Source organism: Hypanus sabinus, chromosome 6 (assembly GCF_030144855.1).
Source record: "Hypanus sabinus isolate sHypSab1 chromosome 6, sHypSab1.hap1, whole genome shotgun sequence".
NCBI lineage: Eukaryota > Metazoa > Chordata > Chondrichthyes > Myliobatiformes > Dasyatidae > Hypanus > Hypanus sabinus.
Window position 1 is genome coordinate 139,147,678 of NC_082711.1, and position 27,263 is coordinate 139,174,940.

The 27,263-nt window shown below is 41.6% G+C and overlaps 1 protein-coding gene across 6 annotated transcripts in view; it reads right to left on the minus strand.

The window, feature by feature from the left end:
- Positions 1–22,585: 22,585 nt before the first annotated feature.
- gtf2ird1 (GTF2I repeat domain containing 1) overlaps positions 22,586–27,263 on the minus strand; it is a 202,936-nt gene continuing 198,258 nt past the window's right edge. For all 6 annotated transcript variants that reach the window (XM_059973054.1, XM_059973053.1, XM_059973056.1 and 3 more), the window contains one exon: positions 22,586–22,822. In XM_059973054.1, coding sequence (XP_059829037.1) covers positions 22,754–22,822 — 69 coding nt within the window. In that variant the 3' untranslated portion in view covers positions 22,586–22,753. The remainder of the gene's footprint in view (positions 22,823–27,263) is intronic.

Consider the following 27,263-nt stretch of genomic DNA (forward strand, 5'->3'; position numbering starts at 1 on the left):
ATCAAGATAGAAAAGAACTGTTTTCCCTTCTATCATCAATGGCCCGTTTCTCTTTCTGGCACATTGGGCAGCCGCCTTCAGGATCTTTTCTTTATCTTGATATCTTAAAGCATTTTATCAAGATTGATCGTGGGTTTTGATCAACTTGAGGTCTTGATCTTAAGGCTCTGTGAGCCCTTTCAATTCCAATTAAATGAGTTCCTTTTTCCATTTCCAAAATTTCCAGAATCCATTTTTGAAAAAAATTTATTGGATCCTCTCCTTCTATACCTTCTTTAAGACCAACAATCTTAATATTATTTTGTCTGCTAAAATTTTCAAGTACATCCACTTTTTCCAACAACCATTTTCTTTCTGATGTCCAGGCAGAAATATTATCTTCCATTTTATTCACTCTATCAATGGTGTCTCCCGTTGTTTCTTCCAAGTTTTTAATTTTCTTGTCCATTTTGTCCTGTCTTTTCATCATTTTATCAAACATAATCATAATATTTTTAATATCTTTCTTATTACTTTTAATGCTTTTAATTCATGCATTATTTGCAGCAAAGATTTTTTATGTCCCCAATATCACCTCCAACCTCTTCCTGTTGCTCTTCTTTGTTTGTCTCTTCATCTTCATCTGATTTATCCAGAGAATCTGATTCCACCTCATATTCACTTTCACTTTCAGTTCCGATCATAGCTGGGATTTGTAGTTTGGGTTGCTCGTGTTTGCGCATGCCCCTTCCTTCACGCAGGCGCAATTCCTGTTGCTCTTTTTTTTTTGGAAACGGTTGATGTTGCCGCAGTTTCCTGTTCTGTATCACCAGAGGTAAAATGCACTTGAGCCCGAGGCTCTTTCATAGCGGCCGGCCTTGATCCTTTTCCAACTTGTGTTGTCTTCAAAGTAGTAGTTTTCTTCTGCTTCTGTTTAGGAGACATATCTTAAGACAACCCTGAGTAGTTTATAAGTAATTTTTAAAAAGTATTTACTAACCTTTCTTCACTTAAACATTACTTACAGTTTTTTTACGGGAGAGCTGGAATTCCACGTCTCGAACCTACGTCATCAGGTAACGTCCCCCCGCAGCTCTTGTTACAAATTGTAGAGTGTTAGTATTACTACTAGAGTGATAGAGTTATTTAAGTATATTAGTACAAAAATGTTGGAGGAACTCAGCAAGTCAGGCAGCAGCTATGAGTAACCTGCGAGTCTCTCTGGCCCCAAACAATCTTTTCAGGTGAGGTGATACTTCACCTGAGAGTCTGTTGGGCAGAAAGATTTTTGAAAGTCTTATGCTGTTGAGGAATACCAGAGCCTTATTACAGGACAGGCGTTTGGATGTCTTGGGTCAGGAGAAAGCCTTTGATAGGATATCACTCACATAATGTAATGGATGTGCTCTCCAATTGGGATTTGGCAAGGGAATCGGGAATTTGATCCAACTGTAGTGCAATCCAAATAAATGGGTAGGAAACAGCTTCCCTTTCAAGTTTGGAGCAAGACAGGGTTGCACACTCTCACAATTTAGTTCATGTGCTGTATATAGAAACCTTTGACAAATCCATCTGGAAGGACGAGAGTATAATAGGGGTAACCCAGGTGAGATCTCTGTATACGTGTGCGACATCACTGTCTTCTGCATGGATCCGAGGTTGGTTTGCTGTTTGATCCGCATTGAAGAGCGAGGCCATGCTTTTCAGTAACTGGTCTGATCGATCCAGTGTCCCGTTCATTTTCGAGTGTGATTACCTGAAGGTGCTGGGGTTCTGGCTCAAAGGGGCCATGACGTGCAAAAAGAATGGAGATTGGGAAGGTAAAATAGAAATTGGGACTGCTGTACTTCATGGAGGTGTGACCCACCTCCCCTCACTTCTCTAGCTGGAAAATCACCCGGGCTATGTTCCAGTTCATCTGGGGATCCAAGATGGATCAAGTCAGAAGGGTCACGATGCACAAATTCCTGGACAGTAATAGAACAGTACTTGACACGTTGTCTGTGAATATAAGAATGAAAAGGCACTGCATGGATTATTCTTCTAAGTAATTTTTATAATGAACAAAGTTTATTTTGAATTTTTAAAAATTCTGTCTTTTCTGGTGTAGCCTCCAGTACATCAGTGAGACCCAACTCAGAGAAGTTGGATCTCCTGGTGGCCACCCATTTCAATTCGACTTCTCATTCCCATTCTGACTTATCTGTCAATGGTTTCCTCTACTGCTGTGATGAGGCCAAACTCAGGTTTTAAGTTTTTTTTGTGGAGTATTTCTGTGACACTCACATTGAGTCTCATTTGTCTAAAATGTCTGAATGGACTATCGGATACATCAAATTTAGCTGTGTCACTGTTGAATAGGACCGAAACAATGAAAATCTCAATCCTAACCAAGATTAGAATGGAAACAAGACTCACTGACCAAGGCAAAAGTTATCTCATTTAAAGATATTGATAAGCAAATGTAAGATTATTTTAATCCAAAGCTGTTAAAAGTACATGAAATCTATACGTTTGGGAGAAATAACCAGAAGCAGGGGGAAGCAATTAGTGAGAATATTATTTTATTAAATAACTTTATAGCTGTAGTTTCAAATCCGACCTTCTGGGATAGATTTTGACTCGTAGGTTAATAAAATTCAATCAAAGCTGTTCAATACTCATCTTCGCATTCAATTTGTATGTAAGATTACCATATGGATCAAATTGTATTGAAGAAGACTGAAGACTTTTACCCATCACAGGGTATTAGGAATAACTTGGTTCAGTCAGAGAGCTGCAGAGAAGTTCAAGGCTAGATCCAGGTCTGAACTTAACATGTGAGATTGTTCGTGAGCTACCATTACAATGCCCAAGTTTCAGAGATAGATACTTTATTCATCCCCAAGGGGAAATTCAACATTTTTCCAGTGTCCCATGCACTTATTGTAGCAAAACTAATTACATGTATTTAACTCAATATAATTATGATATGCATCTAAAATCACCCTCCCAAAAAGCTTTAATAAATAGCTTTTAAAAAGTTCTTAAATAGTTACTAAAGTGCATTGAGTGGTAACTTAAGCTCAGTCCTAACCCCGGCATATATTATTATAGACTTGTTAGTTTTGAACAGCAAATGTTTCAATTTCCAAATGAACGGCAGTGTTTCTGATCTCTACAAATCCAAGGTTAAGAGAAACAACAAAAGCAATTTCAGTGGCAATTAGAAATAACAAGAGAATGAAAAACCTCAAGTTTGGAAAGTCATTTAGACAACGAGAGGCTAGGATTGTGCAGTAACCACCCTACATGAGTAACTGGAGCTATTAGATAGACATTCAAAAATGATAGGGATGCAAAAGGCTGCAGGTGGTGTAATGTGGAGCAACAAGATGTTGGCGGATTCAGCAAGTCAGACAGCGTCTGGAAGGAAGTAGACAGTTCGGGTCAAGATCCTTCATCGGGACTGAAACACTGAGGGAAGTGGAAGAGGTAAAGCAAGAGCTAGCAAGTGGATCCAGTTGAAGAAGGTAATAGGCAGAAGGAGGGGGAAAGTATAGGAGGTGGGAGCTGATAGATGGAGGCAACAAAGCTAAGCTAAGCAAGATGGCGCCAGTGAAATGTGGTGACGTTCCACAGGGTGCATACAATACTTATAAATATACCTCTTTTGAAGTACTGTCGCAGCAATCTGCATGTAATTTCCATTTAAGCAATGTACTTTTAATTGACTTAATGACTTACAGAATACATGATCTTGTGAAGGGCTTGGGGAATTTAATTTTCAAGTAAGTAGTTATGACACCTTTAAGCAGATTAAGGTTCATTGCCATAGCCAAAAGCGAGGCAGAAACACAGAGAGATGAGGCCCTATTGAGCCAGCATCATGTTAGCAAATGTACAGTCACTTGAACAAAATTGAGGACCTGAGGGCAAGATTGCTGTATTGGAGGGAAATGAAAGAGAGTTGTTTTCTATGAGAACATAAGAAAGAGGAGCAGGAGTCGGCCATCTGGCCTGTCAAGCCTGCTCTGCCATTCAATAAGATCGTAGCTGATCTGGCCATGGCCTCATCTCCACCTACCTGCCTTTTCCTCATAACCCTTAATTCCCCTAAAATGCAAAAATCTATTCAACTTGTCTTAAGTATATTTACTGAGGTAGCCCCCACTGGGCAGAGAATTCCACAGATTCACCACTCTCTGGGAAAAGCAGTTCCTCCTCATCTCCGTCCTAAATCTACTCCCCCAAATCTTGAGGCTATGTCCCCTAGTTCTAGTTTCACCTACCAGTGGAAACAACTTTCCTGCCTCTATCTTATCTATCCCTTTCATAATTTTGTATGTTTCTATAAGAACTCCTCTCATTCTTCCAAATTCCAGCGAGTACAGTTCCAGGCGACTCAATCTCTCCTCGTAGTCTAACCCCCTCATCTCTAGAATCAACCTGGTGAGCCTTCTCTGTACCACCTCCAAAGCCGGTATATCCTTCTTCAAGTAAGGAGACCAGAAATGTACACAGTACTCCAGGTGTGGTCTCATCAGTACCCTGTACAGTTGCAGCATAACCTCCCTGCTCTTAAATTCAATCCCTCTGGCAATGAAGGCCAACATTCCATTTGCCTTCTTGATAGCCTGCTGCACCTGCCAAACAACCTTTTGTGATTCATGCACAAGCACTCCCAAGTCCTTCTTAACCTATCTATATCTCTCTGCAGACTCTCCATTTCTTCTGCACAATTTGTTTTTCCACCCAATTTAATATCTTCAGCAAACTTAGATACACTACACTCGGTCCCCTCTTCCAGATCGTTAGTACATATTGTGAGCTTTTGTGGACTCAGCACCGATCCCTGTGGCACACCGCTCACCACTGATTGCCAACCAGAGAGACACCCATGGATCCCAACTCCCTGCTTTCTATTAGTTAACCAATCCTCTATCCATGTTGATACATCAACCCCAACTCTATGCATCCTTATCTTATGGATGTCTTTTATGTGGCACCTTATCGAATGCCTTCTGGAAATCCAAGGAAGTAACATCCACCTGTTCCCCTCTATTCACTGCGCTTGTTATATCCTCAAGGAACTCCAGTAAGTTTGTCAAACAGGACCTGCCTTTGCTGAATCCATACTGCATCTGCTGATGGATCCATTTCCTTCCAGATGCCTCACTATTTCTTATTTAAAGATAGCTTCAAGCATTTTCCCAACTACAGATGTTAAACTAACTGGCCTATAGATACTTGCCTTTTACCTACATCCTTTTTGAACAGTGGTGTGACATTGGCCATCTTCTAATCTGCCAGGACTTGCCCAGGGTCCAGGAAATTTTGGTAAATTATCACCAAAGCCTTTACTATAATTTTTGCCATTTCTTTTGGGACCAGGGGACTTATCTATCTTCAGACCCACAAGTTTGCTCAGCACTACCTCTTTAGTGATAGTGATATCAAGGTCCTCACCTCCCATCACAGCCATGACATCTCTCGTTGGCATGTTAGGTGCGTCCTAATAACTTTCTACAGGGGCATAATTGAGAACATCCTGACTGGCTGCATCACTACCTGGGATGGAAACTGTACTTCCCTCAACTGCAGGGCTCTGCAGAGAGTGGTACGGACAGCCCAGTCCATCTGTAGATGTGAACTTCCCAATATTCAGGACATTTACAAAGACCGGTGTGTAAAAAGGGCCCGAAGGATTACCTGTGTCACCCCAACCACAAACTGTTCCAGCTGCTACCATCCGGGAAATGGTACTGTAGCATAAAAGCCAGGCCCAACAGGTTCCAAGACAGCTTCCTCCACCAGTCCACCAGACTGATTCATTCAAACTGATAAATTGTATTTCTATGTTATATAACCATATAACAATTACAGCACGGAAACAGGCCATCTCTGCCCTTCTAGTCCGTGCAAATGCTTACTCTCACCTAATCCCACTGACCCGCACTCAGCCCATAACCCTCCATTCCTTTTCCTGTCCATATACCTATCCAATTTTGCTTTAAATAACTATACTGAACCTGCCTCTACCACTTCTACTGGAAGCTCATTCCACACTGCTACCACTCTCTGAATAAAGAAATTCCCCCTCCTGTTACCCTTAAACTTTTGCCCCCTAATTCTCAACTCATGTCCTCTTGTTTTAATCTCCCTTACTCTCAATGAAAAAAGCCTATCCACGTCAACTCTATCTATCCCCCTCATAATTTTGAATATTGTCTGTCAAGTCCCCCCTCAACCTTCTATGCTCCAAAGAATAAAAACCTAACTTGTTCAATCTTTCCCAGTAACTTAGGTGACGAAACCCAGGTAACATTCTAGTAAATCTTCTCTGTACTCTCTCTATTTTGTTGACATCTTTCCTATAATTCAGTGACCAGAATTGTACACAATACTCCAAATTCGGCCTTACCAATGTCTTGTACAATGTTAACATTACATCCCAACTCCTATACTCAATGCTCTGATTTATAAAAGCCAACATACCAAAAGCTTTCTTCACCGCCCTATCCACATGAGATTCCACCTTCAGGGAACTATGCACCATTATTCCCAGATCTCTCTGTTCTACTGCATTCCTCAATGCCCTACCATTTACCATGTATGTCCTATTTGGATTATTCCTACCAAAATGTAACACCTTACATTTATCAGCATTAAACTCCATCTGCGATCACTCAGCCCACTCTTCTAACTGGCCTAAATCTCTCTGAAAACTTTGAAAACCTACTTCATTATGCACAACACCACCTACCTTAGTATCATCTGCATACTTACTAATCCAATTTACCACCCCATTATCCAGATCATTAATGTATATGACAAACACCATTGGACCCAGTACAGATCCCTGAGGCACACCGCTAGTCACCGGACTCCAACCTGACAAACAGTTATCCACCACTACACTCTGGCATCTCCCATCCAACCACTGTTGAATCCATTTTACTACTTCAATATTAATACCTAACAATTGAACCTTCCTAACTAACCTTCCATATGGAACCTTGTCAAAGGCCTTACTAAAGTCCACATAGACAACATCCACTGCTTTACCCTCGTCAACTTTCCTCATAACCTCTTCAAAAAATTCAGTAAGATTTGTCAAACATGACCTTCCATGCACAAATCCATGTTGACGGTTCCTAATCAGACCCTGTGTATCCAGATAATTATATATACCATCTCTAAGAAAACTTTCTATTAATTTACCCACTGCTGACATCAAACTGACAGGCCTATAATTGCTAGGTTTACTCTTAGAACCCTTTTTAAACAATGGAACCACATGAGCAATACGCCAATCCTCCGGCACCATCCCCGTTTCTAATGACATTTGAAATATTTCTGTCAGAGCCCCTGTTATTTCTACACTAACCTCCCTCAAGGTCCTAGGGAATATTCTGTCAGGACCTGGAGATTTATCCATTTTTATATTCCTTAAAAGCGCCAGTACTTCCTCCTCTTTAATCATCATAGTTTCCATAACTTCCCTACTTGTTTCCCTTATCTTACACAATTCAATATCCTTCTCCTTATCCTTCTCTTAGTGAATACCGAAGAAAAGAAATTGTTCAAAATCTCCCCCATCTCTTTCGGCTCCACATATAGCTGTCCACTCTGATTCTCTAAGGGACCAATTTTATCCCTCACTATCCTTTTGCTATTAATATAACTGTAGAAACCTTTCGGATTTATTTTCACCTTACTTGCCAAAGCAACCTCGTATCTTCTTTTAGCTTTTCTAATTTCTTTCTTAAGATTCTTCTTACATTCTTTATATTCCTCAAGCACCTGATTTACTCCATGCTGCCTATATTTATTGTAGATATCTGTACCTGTGGAATTCTCTGCCACAGGAAACAGTTGAGGCCAGTTGGCTTCCCTCTTAAATTGGCTATATTTAAGAGGGAGTTAGATATGGCCCTTGTGGCTAAAGGGATCAGGGGGTATGGAGAGAAAGCAGGTACAGGGTTCTGAGTTGGATGATCAGCCATGATCATACTGAATGGCAGTGCAGGCTCAAAGGGCCGAATGGCCTACTCCTGTTATTTTCTATGTTTCTATATCTCTCTTTTTCCTAACAAAGTTTCCAATATCCCTTGAAAACCATGCCTCTCTCAAACTTTTAACCTCTCCTTTCAACCTAGCAGGAACATAAAGATTCTGTACCCTCAAAATTTAAACAAGTTGTCCCAACCACTCCTTCTAAATCCTTTCGCATCTCTTCAAAGTTAGCCTTTCTCTAATCAAATGTTATATTGACTGTCCTTTTGTACATACTATTTATTACAAATTACTATGAATTTCACATTGTACATTTAGACAGAGATGTAATGTAAAGATTTTTACTCCTCATGTATATGAAGGATGTAAGTAATAAATTCAATTCAATTCAATTCCTCCACAGTGAAGACTGACACAAAATAGTCATTCAAAGCCTTGGCCATTTCCTCATTACCCAATGTCAGTTCCACCTTCTCATCCTCCAAGGAACCTACATTCACTTTAGCCACCCTTTTCCACTTTACATAATTATAAAAACTTATACTATCTGTTTTTATATTTTGTGCTAGTTTATTTTCATAATCTAGCTTCCTTTTCTTTATTGCTTGCTTAGTGGGACTTTATTGCTTTTTGAAGTTTTCCCAATCTTCCAGTTTCCCACTACTCTTGGTGACTTTACATGCACGAGTTTTTAATTTGATGCCTTCTTTTATTTCCTTGCTTATCCAAGGTGGCCTTCTCCTCACCCTTACTGCCCTTGCAGTAAACTGGAATATATACTTTTGTTGAACACCATGAAAAATCTCTTTGAAAGTCTTCCACTAAACCTCAGCCGTCCCTCCATATAGCCTGTGTTCCCAGTCTACACTAACTAAATCCTCCCTCATCCCATTGTAATCTCCATTGTTTAGGCATAATACACTGGTTTTAGATTGAACTATTGTAGCCTCCATTTGTATGAGAATCATGCTGTGATCACTCTTTCCAAGGGGATCCCTAACTACAAGATCACTAATTTTACTTGCCTCATTACACAAGACCAGATCTAAGATTGCACGTTCCCTTGTAGGTTCAGTAACATGCTGTTCAAGAAAGCTGCCACGGATGCATTCTATGAAGTCCTCCTCAAGACTGCCTCAACCAACTTGATTCACCCAATCTATGTGCAAGTTAAAGTCCCGCACAATAACTGCTGTTCCATTCTTTTATGCCTCAGATATTTCTCTGTTTATTGCCTGTGCCACTGTCACGTTATTATCCGGTGGTTGATAGGCAACTCCCACCAGTGATTTTTTTCCCTTTATCATTCCTAATCTCTACCCAGATGGAGTCAACATTCTCCTCCTTAGATCTTATATCGTCTCTCACGATCACCCTGATCTAATCTTTAATTAAGAGTGCTAACCCACCTTCCTTACTTTCCTGCCTATCCTTCCATATACCTGATATCCTTGGATATTTAATTCCCAGTCCTCTCCATCCTGCAACCACGTCTCTGTGATGACCATTAAATCATGCCTCTTTGTACTGATTTGAGCCACAAGTTCACTGACCTTATCTGAATACTACAGGCATTCAAATAAAGTGTCCTTACACTCATTGTGCTTTTAAAATCTTGTAACTTTTTACTCTTTTGCAATTGACTTTTCTTCACTCCATTCTTACTTTTCTCTTTTTTATCTTTTGTTTTTATTTTATTTTTATCCACACTTTTTTATTTTATCCATACTTCTCCAATCTGTTGAACCCATTCCCTACTATTTAGTTTAAAGCCCTATACTCAGGCCTAGTTATGTGATTCGCTAGGATCCAGGTCCCATCATGGTTTAGGTGCTGCCCATCCCATTGGTACAGCTCCCTCTTCCCCAATACTGATGCTAATTTCCCATAAACACAAACCTACTTCTCCCACAGCAATCCTTGAGCCACACATTTAACTCTCTAATCTTCTTAACCCTATGCCAATTTGCACATGGCTCAGGTAGTAATCCAGAGATTACTACCTTTTTGGTTCTGCTTATTAATTTAGTTTTTAATTGCTCAAGTTCCCTCTGCAGAACCTCTTTCTTTGTTCTACCTATGTCATTGGTACCCAAATGGACCACAGCAACTGGATCTTTCCCCTCCCACTGCAAATTCCTCTACAAGTCAGATAAGATATCTTGAACCCTGGCACCAAGCAGGCAACATAATCTTTGGGACGCTGTATCCTCATGACAGAGAACTCTGTCTATTCCCCTTACATACTATCCCCAATTACCACTACATTTCTCTTCTTTCCCCCCTCTTGAAGGGCTCCCTGAATACGGTGCCACAGTTTGGTTGCTCATCCTTCCTACAGCCCCCACTGTCATCCACACGAGGAGCAAAAATCTGAGACCTGTTGGACAAGCTCAAGGGCTGAGGCTCATCCGGCATTGTCTCTTGGATACCACTACCTGCCTCACTCGCAGTCACATCCTCTTGTTCCTGACCACAGACTATTTGAGGCAGCTAATCTAATGGGTGTGACTTCCTCCTGAAACAGAGAATCCAGGTAACTCTCCCCCTCCCTGATGTGCCGCAGTGTTTGAAGCTCAGATTCCAGGTCATCAGCTTTGAGCCTGAGTTCCTCGAGCAGCCAACCCTTGCTGCAGATGTGGTCACCAGGAGCCACAATGGGGTTCACCAGCTCCTACATCAAGCAGCTACAGCACATCACCTGATCCTGCATCATTCCTTTCATTATCTGCAATTTAGAGACTTATTATTCAACCACTACTGCCTCTTCACCAAAGCCTCAAGTTCCCACTCCTAAACTGGTCCCCTCACACAATGGCTGCTCTGCTTTGGTCCTGCTTTACTTTTATTTGCTCCTGCTAATGTATCGCTAATTGATTGGTCCATCACTAATGCACTGATCCCCATGAAATGCTCTTTTTTTAAGCTCTTCTCGTGACGTGTGCAAAGCTCTCTTTCCCTTCAAATCGATGGGTCTGCTGCTAATGCCTTCTATGTTTCACCAAGACATGGCATGCTCCCAGCATGTCAGATGTGGTGATCAGACACAAAGGCTTCTAGATTCATAGGATAGGCTGAACTGATTCAGAAAAGGCAAAAGGTGGAGGTGTGTATTTCACGATAAACCCTCAGTGGTGCTCTGATATGGCGGTTTCATTGAACGTGTTTTCCCCTACACCTAATTTTCAAATGCCATCCATTCTGTGTACCTGGGAAGTTCTCCTCCATAATCCTGACCATAGTTTACATATCAACAGCAACCGACTATAAGCCGCTTCAGGTACTGCATGATGTTGTCTCCAAACAAAAAACAGTCCATCCCAACTCATTTCAAATCATACTTGGGGACCTTAACCAGGCTTGTTTGAAGAAAACCATACCCAATTACCAACAACATATAACCATTAGCACCAGAGGTCCCAGCTCACTAGATCACGGGTATACTAAGATAAGCAATGTTTACTGTTTCATTCCCAGACTACATTTCAATAATTCTGTTCTCTTGGCTGTCCTCCTACCTGCATACGGGCAAAGGTTAAAGAGCAAAGCTCTAGAGATTAGGATAACAGAGAGAGGTCACGGGAGGCAAAAGAGCGGCTATGGGATTACTTTAGGTTGGTGGACTGGGCCATGTTCTGGGACTCAGCTGTGGATTTGAATGAATACACCATGATTGTCATAGACTTTATTAAAAGTCATAGATGAGTGGTCCCCACAAAATCAATCAGAATTTTCTCCAACTGGTATCTCTGAATGTACCATGAGATCCACAATCTGCTGAGGGCCAGATCAGAGGTATTCGGGTCTGGTGACCAATAAAGTTACAAGAGGTCCAGGTACAATCTCCGGAAAGCCATCTCCCTGGCAAAGTGGCTATTCCGGACTAAACCTGAAACAACGAAGGATGCTTGACAGTTATGGCTGAGCTTAAATGCTACCAACTCTTACAAAGTAAAATCAAGCAACATAGGAGACAACAGGGCTTTGCTTCCAGATGAGCTCAATGCCTTCTCTCCTTACTTTGACTGTCAAAATATGGAGGAACCGTCATGAACTCCAGCAGCCCCGATGATTGTGTGATTTCAGTCTCTGAGACCACCATCCAAGCAGCCTTCAGGAACCCATGACAAGCATCCAGCCCAGACGGAGTAGCTGGCCAAGTACTAAAGACCTGTGCTGATCAGCTGCCTGGGGTGTTCACTGAGATCTTTAACCTCTTGCTTCAGCAGTTTGAGGTACCCACCTGCTACAAGCAAACTTCACTTATACCAGTGCTAAAAGAACGTGCTAACCTGCCTCAATGACTATCGTCAAGAAGCACTTACATCCACCGTGACAAAGTGTTTTGATAGGTTGGTGATGAAACATAACTCCTACCAAGGAGGCGAATTGGATCCACTCCGATTTGCTTATCGGAGCAACAGGTCCACAGTAGATGCTATCTCATCACCTCTTCACTCAACCCTGGAACATCTGGACAGCAAAGATGCGTACATTAGGATGCTCTTTATCGACTACAGCTCAGCATTTAATACCATCATCCCCTCAAAACTAATCGCTAAGCTTCAAGACCTTGGTCTCAATACTTCCCCATGCAATTGGATCCTCGATTTCCTCATTTGTAGACTCCAGTCGGTTCGGATTGGCAACAATCCATCAGGGAATTGAACCAAAGGGACTAACTTCACTCAACTTGACTTGTACCATTATTGAAATGTTCCCACAACCTATGGACTCACTTTCAAGGACTCATCATCTTATGTTCTTGATACTTATTACTTATTTCTTATTTATTTATTTTGTTTTGTTTTTGCACAGTTTGTTATCTTTAGTACACTGGTTGAACATCCACGTCATTGAGTCTATTATAGTCATTATTCTATTGTGGATTTATTGAGTATGCCCAGAAGAAGCTGAATCTCATTATTGTATATGGTGACATATATATACTTTATTAATACATTTACTTTGAACTTTGAACAAAGGGCTGCAGATGATGGAATCTGATAAGAAATGAAGATGGAGCATGGAAGCAAATAAGGGAGATAAGTGGAGCATATGAGAAGAATAGGAGAGGAAACCCAGTGAGAGGAGTGTGTAGGTGATGGACAGATGGAGTGCATGAAGGAAGGGAAAGAAATTGGATGGTGGGTTCCAGGTGGGTGTAGGAGAAACGGCATAGATCAGAAGGAGAGAGAAAAGGGATAGGGGAGCAGTTTACTTTAAATTGGAGGATTCTGTCTTTCAAAAAAAATGCTAACAATTAACCCATTGATATGCAAATGAATGTTGTTGCCATCTTTTTGATACTGAACTCCATTAAAACTGAAATTAGTGGGAATCACATAGAAAACATTATTGGTATCATACTTCAAACAGAAGATGATGGTAAATGGTTGTTTCTTAGATCAAGCCCCAAGCATCACTATAGGAATTCCTTATGGAAGTATTCTAGGCTGATCAGTCTTCAGCTGCTTCACCTTTGATCTTTCATCCATTATAAGGCCAGAACTCTGAATCTCTACAAAATATTCAATTCCATTCTCAGGTTCTCAGCAAATGAAGCTGTTGAAGTCCTGCAGCAAGCCTGGACTTTATTCAGACACAGGCTCAGTCATTTGTAACATCCGTGCCACAACGTGATTGTCTTCAATAAAAATTGAAATTGCATGAAATGACAGTCATTTTTATGCACCATTTCTGCAAAAATATTTTTAACCAGAGTATTTTGTATTAGCAATAACTTCCATGTGATCTGCGGCATTCTTAAATTAGATTAGGCACTGACATATATGATCCACCCTGATGTTTTTCAGGCATCAGACACATATCTAATGGTGTCACCATTCATTGATCAGCAGTTTCCAGTGCTCCGGATATAAATTGAAGTTCAAAGCTGCACTTTATCATCTTTGTGCAGTATGGGGCAATATTAGTTCGCCTAGAAACTCATTAATCTGTTGCTTTTGCCACTATATTCACAATTGCAGGAGAAATGACCAAGGAGCTTCAGAATTAACTGCTGGTTGTTCAAATGCTTCTCAAACTTCACAGTGTATGCTGAAATAAGCAGCCTTTAGATGTTGGAATATTTGTACTTTACTAAGAAGAGAATCCACTGACTATACTATGTTACTAGAGGCAGAATAATGGTTATGGCTGATTCTCAGCTTGGATCAGGAAACTCAGGACTGGAGGCATTGCTTACAGCCTATTCTAAGGGAACCTTCAGAGACACAATATCCTGCCTAAACATTGTTGCCTCAGGTTTTTCAATGCTTCCATTACTGAGCAATGTGAAATGCTCTTATACATACATAAATACTAAATCTTAGAAAATTGTCAATCATATTATTTGTAGCACTAGCTTGCAAAGTGATGGTAGTAGCCAGTGCTAGAGAAAACTTGGAGCGTCAATGCATTGGAAATGTTCTAAATGTCAGAATGTGTAAAAGGAAATGGTGAATAAGAAGACATCCCTGATGGATGCCATTTGTCAATGTTGCAGATTAACCTTACACAAAGACTGAAATTGTAGGTTTAACATGTTTTATTTGGAAGCAAAATAATCAATTGCAAAGCTGATTAGTAAGCTCTCCCAGGAAAGTAAAACGCATGGCCATTATTGACAACTGGTTTACAGCCATGCATATATCCCCATGATCACAGTTCGGAAAACTGATGTGAAGTTAACCTTCTGAGACATCTCATTATTTCAATCATCAATTGAGAGAAAGCTTCCAATGTCATCACATCCAAGGCAACTCGGTTCTCACTTATACTGTATTGTGTACTGGATGGCTGGTCATTAATGTGTGTTAGCAGTTGATATCTGTTCATCTCATAAATCCCACAGAGACGACATTGTATAGCGGTCTCTTATCTCAAAGTTTGATGTATCCTTTAAGTGTTAATGACCACTCCTGTCCTCCTACCCAACATCAAATTCTCAAAAAGTATTCTCTGTTATGAGAGGAGATTACCTAGTGGACAGAGAAAAAGCAACACACACAAAATGCTGGAGGAACTCCGCAGGCCAGGAAGCATCTATGGAAAATAGTAAACAATCGACGTTTGGAGTCGAGACCCTTCATCAGGACTGGAGAAAAAGGCGAGAAGTCAGTGTAAGAAGGTGGTTGGAGGAGAGGAAAAAATACAAGGTAGTCAGTGATAAGTCAAACTGGGAGAGGGGGAGGGGTAATGTAAAATGCTGGGAAGTCAATTGTTGAAAGAGATAAAGGGCTGGAAAAGGGGGAATCTAATGGGAAAGAACAGAAGCCCATGGAAGAAAGGAAAGTGCGAGGAGCACCAGCGGGAGGTGATGGACAGGTAAGGAGATAAGGTGAGAGAGGAAAATGGGAGCTGGAGGTGGAGAGTTGGGGGGCCATTATCAGAAGTTTGAGATTGTTGTTCATGCCATCAGGTTGGAGGCTACCCAGATGGAATACAAGGTGTGTTCCTTGTGCTTCTTAGACCAGATTCAACTTTATTGTCATTGTGCCGACTACAGATACAAAGCCAATGAAATGCAGTTAGCATCTAACCAGAAGTGCAAAAGAATAGTATTGTTTATAAAATAACTGCAAATAAAAATTAAGTGCTACAGCATACAAATATAAAAGTACTAACTTAGTACAATATGGGTGCAATACTGCTTAGCGCTGTGAAGTGAGATTCATCAGGATCACAGCCTCAGGGAAGAAGCTCTTCCTGTGCCTGCTGGTGTGGGAGTGGAGGCTCCTGTAGCACCTACCGGATGGGAGGAGAGTGAAAAATCCATGATTAGGGTGAGATGCATCCTTGATAATGCTTTTCGCCCTGCCCAGGCAGTGTTTATGGTAGATGTTCTCAATGATGGGCAATAGTGTGCCGATAATCCACTGGGCAGTTTTCACCGCACGCTGGAGTGCTTTGCGGTCCGATACGGGACAATTGCCATACCTCACTGAGATGCAGTTGGTGAGTATGCTCTCAATGGCACAGCAGTAAAAGTCCATCCGTATCCTGGGACAGAGGTGAGCTTTCTTGATGCTCCACGGGAAATAAATGTGCTGTTGCGCCTTTTTGATCAGGATGGAGGAGTTCAGGGACCAGGTGAGATCCTCGGAAATGTGGACACCAAGGAATTTGAAGCTTGATACACACTCCACTACAGCTCCATTAATATAGATGGGGACATTATGTTCCATCTGCCATTTTTCAGCCCACTTTTCCATCTGGTCCAGATCCCATTGCAAACCATGATGGTCTTTCTCGCTGAGCACTACACCCCTAAATTTGCATATCCACTTAACTACATTATCATCCAGATTGTTGATATAGATGACAAACAACTACGGACCCATCATTGATCTCTGCGGCACAGCAGGTCGCAAGTCTTCAGTCAGAGGGGCAACCATCTACTACCACTCTCTGGCTCCTCCTATAAAGCCAATGTCTAATCCCAATTACTACCCCATCTTGAATGTCCACAGACTGAACCTTCTTGACCAACCTCCCATGCAGGACTTCATCAAATGCATTTCTAAAGTTCAAGCAGGCAACATCCACTGTCTTGCCTTCATCATTCTTCCTGGTAACATCCTCAGAAAACTCTATAAAATTGGTTAGACAAGACCTACAAAACCATGCTGACTATCCATAATCAGTCTATTTCTATCAAAATACTCATATGTCCAGTCCCTTAAAATAACTTCCAATAACGTTCCCACTGCTGATGTCAGCCTCACTCTCCTATAATTTCCTGGTTTATTCTTAGAGCCTTCTTAAACAGCATAACAATATTGGCTATCCTCTGGTACATCACTTCTTGCTAAGGGTGATTTAAATATCTCTGCTAGGGCCTTGGCAGTTTCTGCACTTGTCTCCAGCAGGGTCCAAGGGAACACCTTGTCAGGTCTGGTGATTTATCTACCCTAATTTGCCCCAAGACAGCAAGCACCTCTTCCTCTGTGATCTATATAAGGTCTATGAAATTGATGCCATTTGGCCTAACTTATATAGACTCTGTGTCCCATCTCTTTTAGCTCCACACATGGATTACCATTCTGATCTTCCAGAGGATCAAATTTGTCCCTTGCAATCTTTTTGGTCTTAACATATCCATAGTTTCATACATAGAATTCTCCTTCATCTTTTCTGCTAAGGCAACCTCATACATTCTTCTAGCCCTCCTGACTTCTTCCTAAGTGTTCTCTTGCATTTCTTATACTCCATAAGCACCTCATTGTTCCTATCTGTCTATACTTTCAATCCATCTCCTTTTGTTATTTTAACCAGAGCTCAAATTTGCTTATAAACCAAGGTTCCCTACACCTGTTATCTTCACCTTTTATTCTGAAAGACACATACAAGTTTTGTACTCTTAAAATTTCACTTTTGAAAATATTTTACTTATAAAATACAGCTTTGTCGGAAAACAGCCTGTCCCAGTCAACATTTGGCAGATTCTTTCTGATACCATCAAAATTGTCTTTTCTCTTATTTAGAATCTCAACCCGCAGATCACTAGAAGCAAATTTCTGTCACCTACTGTCTCATTCTCTAATAGCAGATCAAGTATCGCTCACTCTGTCGCTGTGACTTCTATTTAGAGATTCAGGTAATATTCCTGAACACATTTAACTCAATTCCATTGTGTCCTTTTACAGTGTGGGAGTCCTAGTCAATATGTGGGAAAGTTAAAATCACCTACTGTAACAACCTTATGTTTCTTTCAACAGTTTGCGATCTCTCTACTAATTTGTTTCACTAAATCCCTCATACTGCTGGGTGGTCTGTAATATAGCCCCATTAATGTGGTCATAACTTTCTTATACCCATAACACCTCACTAGACAAGCTCTCCAGTCTGTTCTGACTGAGCAGTGCCGTGACATTTTTCTTGACTAGTAACGTCACTTCTCTTCCTTTGATCCCTTCTGATCTGTTGAGTCTAAAATAATGGAACCCTGGAATATTGAGCTGCCTGTCCTACCCCTCCTGCAACCAAGTGTCACTGATGGCTACAATATCATAATTCCAGGTATTGATCCATGCCCTGAGCTCACCTACCTTTCCTACAATTCTTCCTGCATTGAAATATATGCAGCTCAGGACATTAGTAACTGATTTATATTGTTCTGTACTTTTTGCCAGTCTTCTACACAATCCTCAACTCCACCAATCTTGGTATCATCCGCCAACATACTAATCCACCCATCTGCATTTTCATCAAGGTCATTTACTGTATATACATCACAACTGCAGAAATCCCCACACAGATCCCTACAGAACACCACCTGACAAGGTTTCCTATGGTAGGCTTATTGAGAAAATAAGGAGGCATGGGATTCAGGGAACTTGAGTCTGTGGACTCAAAATTAGCTTGCCTACAAGAAGGCAGAGGGTAGTAGTAGAAGGATCATATTCTGCCTGGAGGTTGATGACTATTAGTATTCGGCAGTGATCTGGAACACCTGCTCTTAGTGATTTTTATAAGTGGCTTGGATGAGGAAGTGGAATGGTGGGTTAGTAAGTTTGCAGGTGACACAAAGGTTGATGGTGTTGCAGAGAGTAGAAGGTTGTCATACGTTACATCGGGACATTGACAGGATGCAGAGCTGGGCTAGGAAGTGGCAGATGGAATTCAATCCAGAAAAAAATGTGATGTGTTTATGCTTTGGAAGGTCAAGCTTGAAGGCACAGCATAAGGTTAAAGGCAGGAATCTTAGCAGTATGAAGGAATAGAGGGATCTTGGGGTCCAAGCCCATAGGTCCTCAATGTTGTCATGCAAGTTGATAGGGTGGTTAAGAATGTACTATTCTGTGTTTTACATCATGATGCTATGGATTGACAAGACAGCTTATGTGTGATTCTGCAGCTGCCTCTGGATTGATTTACTTTTCTGTGGGCATACACTGGGGCTTGTGTGGAGGACCTGATTGTGACTGAAACTTGTCAGGTCTGGAGAACACACAATGGCACTGAGGGAACTCAGTGGGTCAGGCAGTATCTACGGAGGGAAATGTACAGTGACCATTTTGAGTTGAGAGCTTCTGCAAAGTCTGCAAGATGTTTTGGGCATTGGCTTCACATTCATTTCCACAGCATGGTCTTGCAAGAAAATGTGTGGTCTTTAAACACCAATTTATGCAGAGTTAGCTGATGCTAACCTGACTAGTAGTCGGGCACTACAGCCAGGCTTCATGGGTCTGTGTTCTTGGTTTTAAAATGGCTCATTATTGTCACGCCTAAGAGACTAAGATCAGGAAATGGTTAAGGAATCCACTTTGTGTGAAAGAATCACTTACCTCAATTTTGCTTTAACTATTGTACAGCTGAAATTTTGGAGCTAAAATGTGTGCAAAGCCAGCAGGCAATATCTATATACTGTCTATAAAGCATTATCACACTAACTCCATGTAAAATAGTTTTGGAAAATTCCCTTTTCTCATAGGTAAATCCATATGTTTATTCTTTCCTGTATAAACAAATAGATAGAGCTATTTATGTTTTGATCTGAAACTTCACCGAGGAGTGTTTTGAGTTTTTGTTATACTGAGATAATATTGCGCAGTGCAAAACCCAATTGTGAAGTGGCTGGTGTTGTGACCTTAAAAGCAAGGCTTTTGTAAAGAAAGGCAAAAAATGAACAAAACACTCAGGTGGTCAGATAGCATCTGAGGAAAGGAAACAATGCATTGGGTCTGCGATCCTTCAATAGAACTGAGAGAGAAGTAAACCAATCGGGATGATATAGACCTGGGGGCAAGCTAACTAGGTGAATCAAAGAACTTTCTCTGCTAGGTTAAATAAAAAGGAGTTAGCATTAGAATAAGCTGCTTTATGCTAATATTGTATGGTCTGGCCTATGGGACATGCCCAGCAAGCTAGAATATTCAAAGAAATGATGGGCAAAAACAGAAAGGAGGATCAAATTATCTAAGGCTGGAGAATTCCTTTCTGAGCCCTGCAAATTACAACACCCTCAGATGGAAGGCGAGGTGCAAAGTTTTTCTTTTGATAGTCTGTTTTGATTTCATTACTGGCTCATGGATAGCCCTTATCAAAGGTGGAAACACCATGCACCATTTCCTTTTTTGGATAGAACACTAAAATGAATTTTCTAGTGAACTGAATTGACTTTATTTCTTACATCCTTCACATACGTGAGTAAAAACCTTTATGTTACGTCTCTGTCTAAATGTGCAATGTGCAATCATAGTAATTTATAATAAATAGAACAGTCAGTGTAACATAGAAATACATTCAAATCGGCGTGAGTTAATCAGTGTAATGGCCTGGTGGAAGAAGCTGTCCCGGAGCCTGTTGGTTCTGGCTTTTATACTGCGGTACCATTTCCCAGATGGTAGCAGCTGGAATAGATTGCTTTTGGGGTGACTCGGGTCCCTAATGATCCTTCAGGCCCTTTTTACACACCTGTCTTTGTAAATGTCCTGAATCATGGGAAGTTCACAACTACAGATGCACTGGGCTGTCCGTACCACTCTCTGCAGAGTCCTGCAATTAAGGGAGGTACAGTTCACACAGCTGGTGTGTACAGACCACACGAGGTCCTTGGTGATATGGATGCTGAGGAGCTTAAAGCTGTTTACCCTCTCAACCCTGGATCCATTGATGTCAATAGGGGTTAGCCCATCTCCATTCCTCTTGTAATCCACAACCAGCTCCTTTGTTTTAGCGACATTGAGGGAGAGGTTGTTTTCTTAATACCACTGTGTCAGAGACATGACTTCTTCCCCTGTAGGTCACCTCGTTATTGTTTGAGATTAGGCCAATCAATGTAGTTTCGCTGGCAAATTTAATTAGCAGATTAGAGCTCTGGGTGGCAACACAGTCATGGGTATACATGGAGTAAATGAGGAGCCTTAGTACACAGTCCTGAGGGGCTCCTGTGTTGAGAGTCAGATGGGTGGAGGTGAGGAAGCCCACTCTTACCACCTGCTGGGGATCTGACAGGTAGTCCAGGATCTAGCTCAGGCATGGGCAAACTATGGCCCGCGGGCCATATGCGGCCCGTTAAGCTTTTTAATCCGGCCCGCAGAACTTGATGAAATTATATTAATAAACCTTGTTAACGTTTTTTCCCCGCAATTCTGGCGTTTTCCCAATAGATGACGCACTCTATATACATTGACCTTTGTTGAGGTGCAGCGTATTACTCCACATTTGTGCTTTACTTTGTGACCTTGTGGCGACCCATTTCCTGGCACATCCGAACCGGCTCACAATTAGCCAGCGTTCCGGCTAAGGGAGATAGCCTGCGGGGATTTGCGAGCACAGAGCTCCGCATATTGGTGCGCTCTCACTGTTCTGTCATTGTGCGGGTCGTTGTTGAGTTTTGGCACAGGGGACAATTGAATAAGAAGGAGCAAGACAAGTAGACCTGCATCTCCTACCGTTTTTGAAATAAAGACAGTCAGGAGGAGAGTGATGATGATAATATCTTGAAGGATAACAGAATTTTCAGTGCTTTAAAATAATAACTGTTACTATTAAAAAAAGCTGTATTTTATTCATTTAATTTTCAGTCTTTTAAAAGACATTTCAATAAATAGCTAAATACCATGGGACTTCAAAGACAGATATTTTGTTGTAATGCATTTGTTCATTTTCAATTGAAATTAAAGCACATGTTTTCTACATATCCCATGATATTTTATTTTCTCTTATGAGGTGTATTACCAAAACACTCCGTCCATCTGCTCCTGGTCCGGCCCCCCTGTCAAATTTTAGAACCCTTTGTGGCCCTCAAGTCAAAAAGTTTGCCCACCCCTGATCTAGCTGCACAAGGCAGGGTCAAGGCTGAGGTCCCTGAGCTTCCTATTGAGCTTGGATAGAATTATGATGTTGAATGCTGAACTGTAGTCCAAGGACAGCATTCTCACATAAGCAATCTTCTTCTCCAGATGTGTAAGGATGGTATGTAGAGCAGTGGCTATTGAACTGTCTGTTGATTGGTTGTGTCAGTAGGCAAATTGTAACGGGTCCAGTTTGGGTGGAAAAAAAAAGTCTGCAATAAAAAATCAGTCCAAAATCCTTTTTCATATTTCAATGAAACAAAGGAGGATATGTGATTAATTGAGTCAGTACCAGCCCATAGAACTATTTTTTCCTGTAACGTATTTGCCCCACATTCCCATCATCTCCCCCTAGATTCTATCACTTACTTTCACAACAGACACAATTCACAATGGCCAATTTAGAATATGAATATTCTTTGGAACATCTTTGGAATATGAAAGGAAACCAAGACGGGCACAGTGAGAACGCAAAAACTAAGTCCACTATCAGTAAAATGATCCCTTTTAGAACCAGTTTTGAGTCTGCACCCACATTGTGGAGCTCAAGGCATAGTTCGTCAAACGTCTCTGGAGTGAGATTATTCAAAATGTCTCTGACTTTCCTGAAGACTCCACCTTGTCATTCTTTCTCATTCAAGTAGTTGACATTAGGTTGGGATAGATAGTACAGTCAGGATTGATCCTGGATCACTGGGCCTGAGAAGTTGACTGAAATAGTTCAGGATATTTGATTTGATGGAATGCCTCAAGGTTCACTATTAGATCAGCTTTGTGAACTCTCATCACAAACACAACAGCCAGTTTGCTTGAATGCAAGGCAACACATTTATTTAAAGCCCTTGATCACATGGAGACAGTGTAAAAATCAGGATGCATTCTAGAAGGAAATATTACAGTTTATACTATACAATTATGGTACATAATTACATATTCTTATTTTCAGTCATGCTTGGTTTGAAGAAAGGTGCTGCTTAAAAATTTACAGGCCCTTGGATCTGCATGTTGACTGCACCATAGTCCACCAGGTACATCGGCCATTGCTGAGGGGAGAGAAAGAAATAAAAACATTATTGTACATTACGGGTAGATCTCTGATCTCAGAACAAATGTACATCTTCCTCCCAGCTGTAGATATTAATTCATTTGACACAAGAGACTGCAGATGCTAGAATCTGGAGCAACAAACCATCTGCTAGAAGAACTCAGCATATTGAAACCCTACATCAATGCTGAGAGGGGAGAGGTGAGATGGCAAAAAAGGATTCCAAGGTGAGTGAGGATGGAGCTGGGAGACAGGCAGGTGAATGACGGATGGTGGCAGAGAAACAAAGAAAGGAAAAAAGAACAAATGGAGCAAGGTGGGGGAGGGGAATGTGAAGGAAAGGTTGCTGGAGGGGGATAATTGGGTACACAAAGTGCTACCAGAGCTTTATTTAAATTTTATTTAAAAATGGTTCTGAAATTCATAAATTTTCAGTTGAACAACATGTAAAATGAATTCAGTACTGAGAGTTGTATCATACAGTTCAAGTCTGAGTTTAAATCTGAACCTCCTGTACAACAGAGGTAGTTATAAGGAGTAAAGTGATATTGCAGTAAAAATCTGAGACTTGACATTAATTGGGGGACGTCAAGCACCTCTGCACTATCCAGAAAAAGTGGAACTTTCTGGTGGCCAACCATTTTAATTCCTATTGCCATTCCCATTCTGATATATCAATCCATGGCCTCCTCTTCTGCCACGATGTGGCCACTTTCAGAGTGAAGGAGCAGAACCACATACTCCATCTAGGTAGCCTCCAACCCAATGACATGAACATTGATTTCTCCTTCCGGCAATTTGTTTCAGCTCCCCCTTCCTCTTCTTCTCATCCTCACTCTGGCTTCTTACCTCTTCTCCTCACCTACCCATCACCCACCCCAGCAACCCTTTATTCCCCTCCCCCTTCCCTTTCTCCCATGGTCCGCTTTCCTCTCCCATCAGATTCCTTCTTTTCCAGCCCTTTACTTTTCCCACACATCTGGCTTCACCTCCTAGCTGTACAGAAGGGTCGGTTTGTACCTGAACTGGAGGGGAACTAATATCCTAACAAAAAGGTATGCTGGTTCTGCACGGGGGTGTTAAAACTAGACCTGCAAGGGGATGGGAACCAGAGTGCCAGAACAGTTAGTGGAGAGGTGTGGAGGCAGATGTTGGTAAGACTTCAGACAAAGTCAGGAATTAAAAGGTTGAGCATGCTGCAACTAATATGCTGCATATATTTCAATGCAAGTAGTATCGTAGGAAAGGAGGATAACAGTGCTGAAGATGAGGGAGCTGGTTTACAAACAGAGGCAATGTGTAGCGAGTATAGGACAAAATTGCGGTCAACAGGACGAGTTACGTGTAAAAGGGACAAATTCGAAAAGGGTGCATACAGAACTGAAGATATTGTATCTGAATGCGTGCAGTACATGTAATAAGGTAGATAAACTTGCAGTACAGTAACAGATTGGCAGGTATGATGTTGTAGGCATCACAGTGAATCATTGCAAAAAGATTAAAGCTGGGAGCTTAATGTCCAAGGCTTCACATTGTATCAAAAGGATAGGCAGGAAGGCAGGGGGAGGTGTTGCTGTTGGTAAAAATGAAATCAAATCATTAAAAAGAGGTGACATAGGGTCAGAAGGTGTTGAATCATTGTGGACAGAGCTAAGAAACTGAAAAGGTAAAAAGACTGGTGAGATTTGTTTACAGAACCCCAAACAGTAGTACAGAAGTAGCCTACAAAATAACAATGGGAGATAGAAAATGCATGGCAAAAGAGCAATGTTACAATAGTCATACAACACACACAAAATGGTGATAGAATGTAGCAGGCCAGGCAGCATCTATAGGAGGAAGCACAATCGGCATTTCAGGCCGAGATCGTTCGTCAGGACTAACTGAAAGAAGAGGTAATAAGAGATTTGAAAGTGGGAGGGACAGGGGGAAATCCGAAATGATAGGAGAAGATGGGAGGGGGAGAGATGAAGCTAAGAGCTAGAAATTTGATCGGCAAAAGGGATACAGAGCTGGAGAAGGGAAAGGATCATGGGATGGGAGGCCTAGGGAGAAAGAAAGGGGGAGGGGAGCACCAGAGGGAGATGGAGAACAGGCAAAGAGTGATTGTGAGAGCGGCAGAGAGAGGAAAAAAAAGGGGGGGGGGATAAATAAATAAGGGATGGGGTAAGAAGGGGAGGAGGGACATTAACAGAAGTTAGAGAAAACCATGTTCATACCATCAGGTTGGAGGCTACCCAGACGGTATATAAGGTGTTGTTTCTCCAACCTGAGTGTGGCTGCATCTTGACAGTAGAGGAGGCCATGGATAGATATATCAGAATGGGAATGGGATGTGGAATTAAAATGTGTGGCCACTGGGAGATCCTGCTTTCTCAGACAGAGCATAGATGTTCAGCGAAACGGTATCCCAATCTGTGTCGGGTCTCACCAATATATAAAAGGCCACACCGGGAGTATCGGACACAGTATACCATTCCAGCCGACTCACAGGTGAAGTGTCGTCTCACCTGGAAGGACTGTCTGGGGCCCTGAATGGTGGTAAGGGAGGAAGTGTAAGGGCAGGTGTAGCACTTGCTCCGCTTACAAGGTTAAGTGCCAGGAGGGAGATCGGTGAGAAGGGATGGGGGGGATGAGTGGACAAGGGAGTCGCGTAGGGAGCGATCCCTGTGGAAAGCAGAAAGAGTGGGGGAGGGAAAGATGTACTTGGTAGTGGGATCCTGTTGGAGGTGGCGGAAGTTATGGAGAATTATATGTTGGACCCGGAGGCTGGTGGGGTGGTAGGTGAGGACAAGGGGAACCCTATCCCGAGTGGGGTAGTGGGCAGATGTGGTGGGAGCAGATGTGTGTGAAATGGGAGAGGTGCGTTTGAGGGCAGAGTTGATGGTGGAGGAAGGGAAGTCGTGGCCACTTCTACATGCAAGTAGATTGAGAAAGTCAGGTTGGTGCTGGATTACCGGGGTGGGTGGGGGGGGGGGGAGATTTCTAGAGTGCCTGTGAGATGGCTTTTTAGAGCAGCTTGCGGTTCAGTGTTGTTCAATGAACCAGAATTGATTAGAGAGCTTGAGCTCTAGGAACCCTTAGGGGAAAGTGAACATAATATGATTGTGGGCTGAAGGGCCTGTAACATGCTGTAAATTTCTATGTTCTAAGTTCTAAGATTTAATTCACCCTGAAATTTGAGGAGAAGCTGAAATCAGATGTATCAGTATTATAGAGGAGTAAAGGGAATTACAGAGGCATGAGAGAGGAGTTGGCCAGAATTGATTGGAAAAGAACACTGGCAGGGATGATAGCAGAGCAGCAATCTGGAATTTCTGTAAGTACTTCGGAAAGCATTATATATATATACACATACATCCCAAAGAGGAAGAAGTATTCTGAGGGAAAGATGACCGTGGCTAACAAGTCAAAGCTATCATAAAAGCCAAAGAAGGGGCACATAATAAAAAAAATTAGTAGGAAGTTAGAGGATTGGCAAGCTTTTAAAAACCAACAGAAGGGAAATAAAACAAGTCATTAAGAAGATAAAGATAGAACATGAAAGTAAACTAGCCAGCAATATTAAAGAGGATGCCAAAAGTTTCTTTAAATATCAAAAGTGTAAAAGAGAGGTGAGAGTGGATATTGTATCACTGGAAAACAATGCTGGAGAAGTAGTAATGGGACAATAAAATGGCGGAAAGGTGGAATAAGTATTTTGCATCAGTCTTCACTGTGGAAGGCACGAGCAGTATGATGGAAATACCAGGTGTCAGGGGTCATGAAGTGTGTGAAGTTACTATAACTAGAGGGAAGGTTCTTGGGAAACAAAGTTCTGAAGGTAGATAAGTTACCTGGACCAAATGGTGTACACCCCAGAGTTCTGAAAGAGGTGGCTGAAGAGATCATGGAGGCATAGCAAAGATCTTTTAAAAAAATCACTAGATTCTAGAATGGTTCCAGAAGACTGGAAAATTGCAAATGTCACCCCACTTTTCAAGAAGGGAGAGAGGCAGAAGAATGTAAACTATAGGCCAGTTAGTCTGACCTCAGTGGTTGGGACAATGTTGGAGTTAGTTATTATGGATGAGGTTTCTGGGTACTTGGAGGCACATGATAAAATAGGCAGCAGTGAGCATGATTCCCTCAAGGGAAAATCTTGCTTGACAAATCTGTTGGAATTCTTTGAAGCAGTAACGGGCAGGATAGAAAAGGAGAATCAGTTGATGTTGTGTACTTGGACTTTCAGAAGGCCTTTGACAAGGTGCCGTATATGAGGCTGCTTAACAAGCCTTGAGCCTGTGGTATTACAAGAAAGATTCTAGCATGGATAAAGCAGTAGCTGATTGGCAGGAGGCAAGGAGTGGGAATAAAGGGAATCCTTTCTGACTGGTTGCCGGTGACTAATGGTGTTCCACAGAGGTCTGTGTTGGAACCGATTCTTTTTATGTTAGATT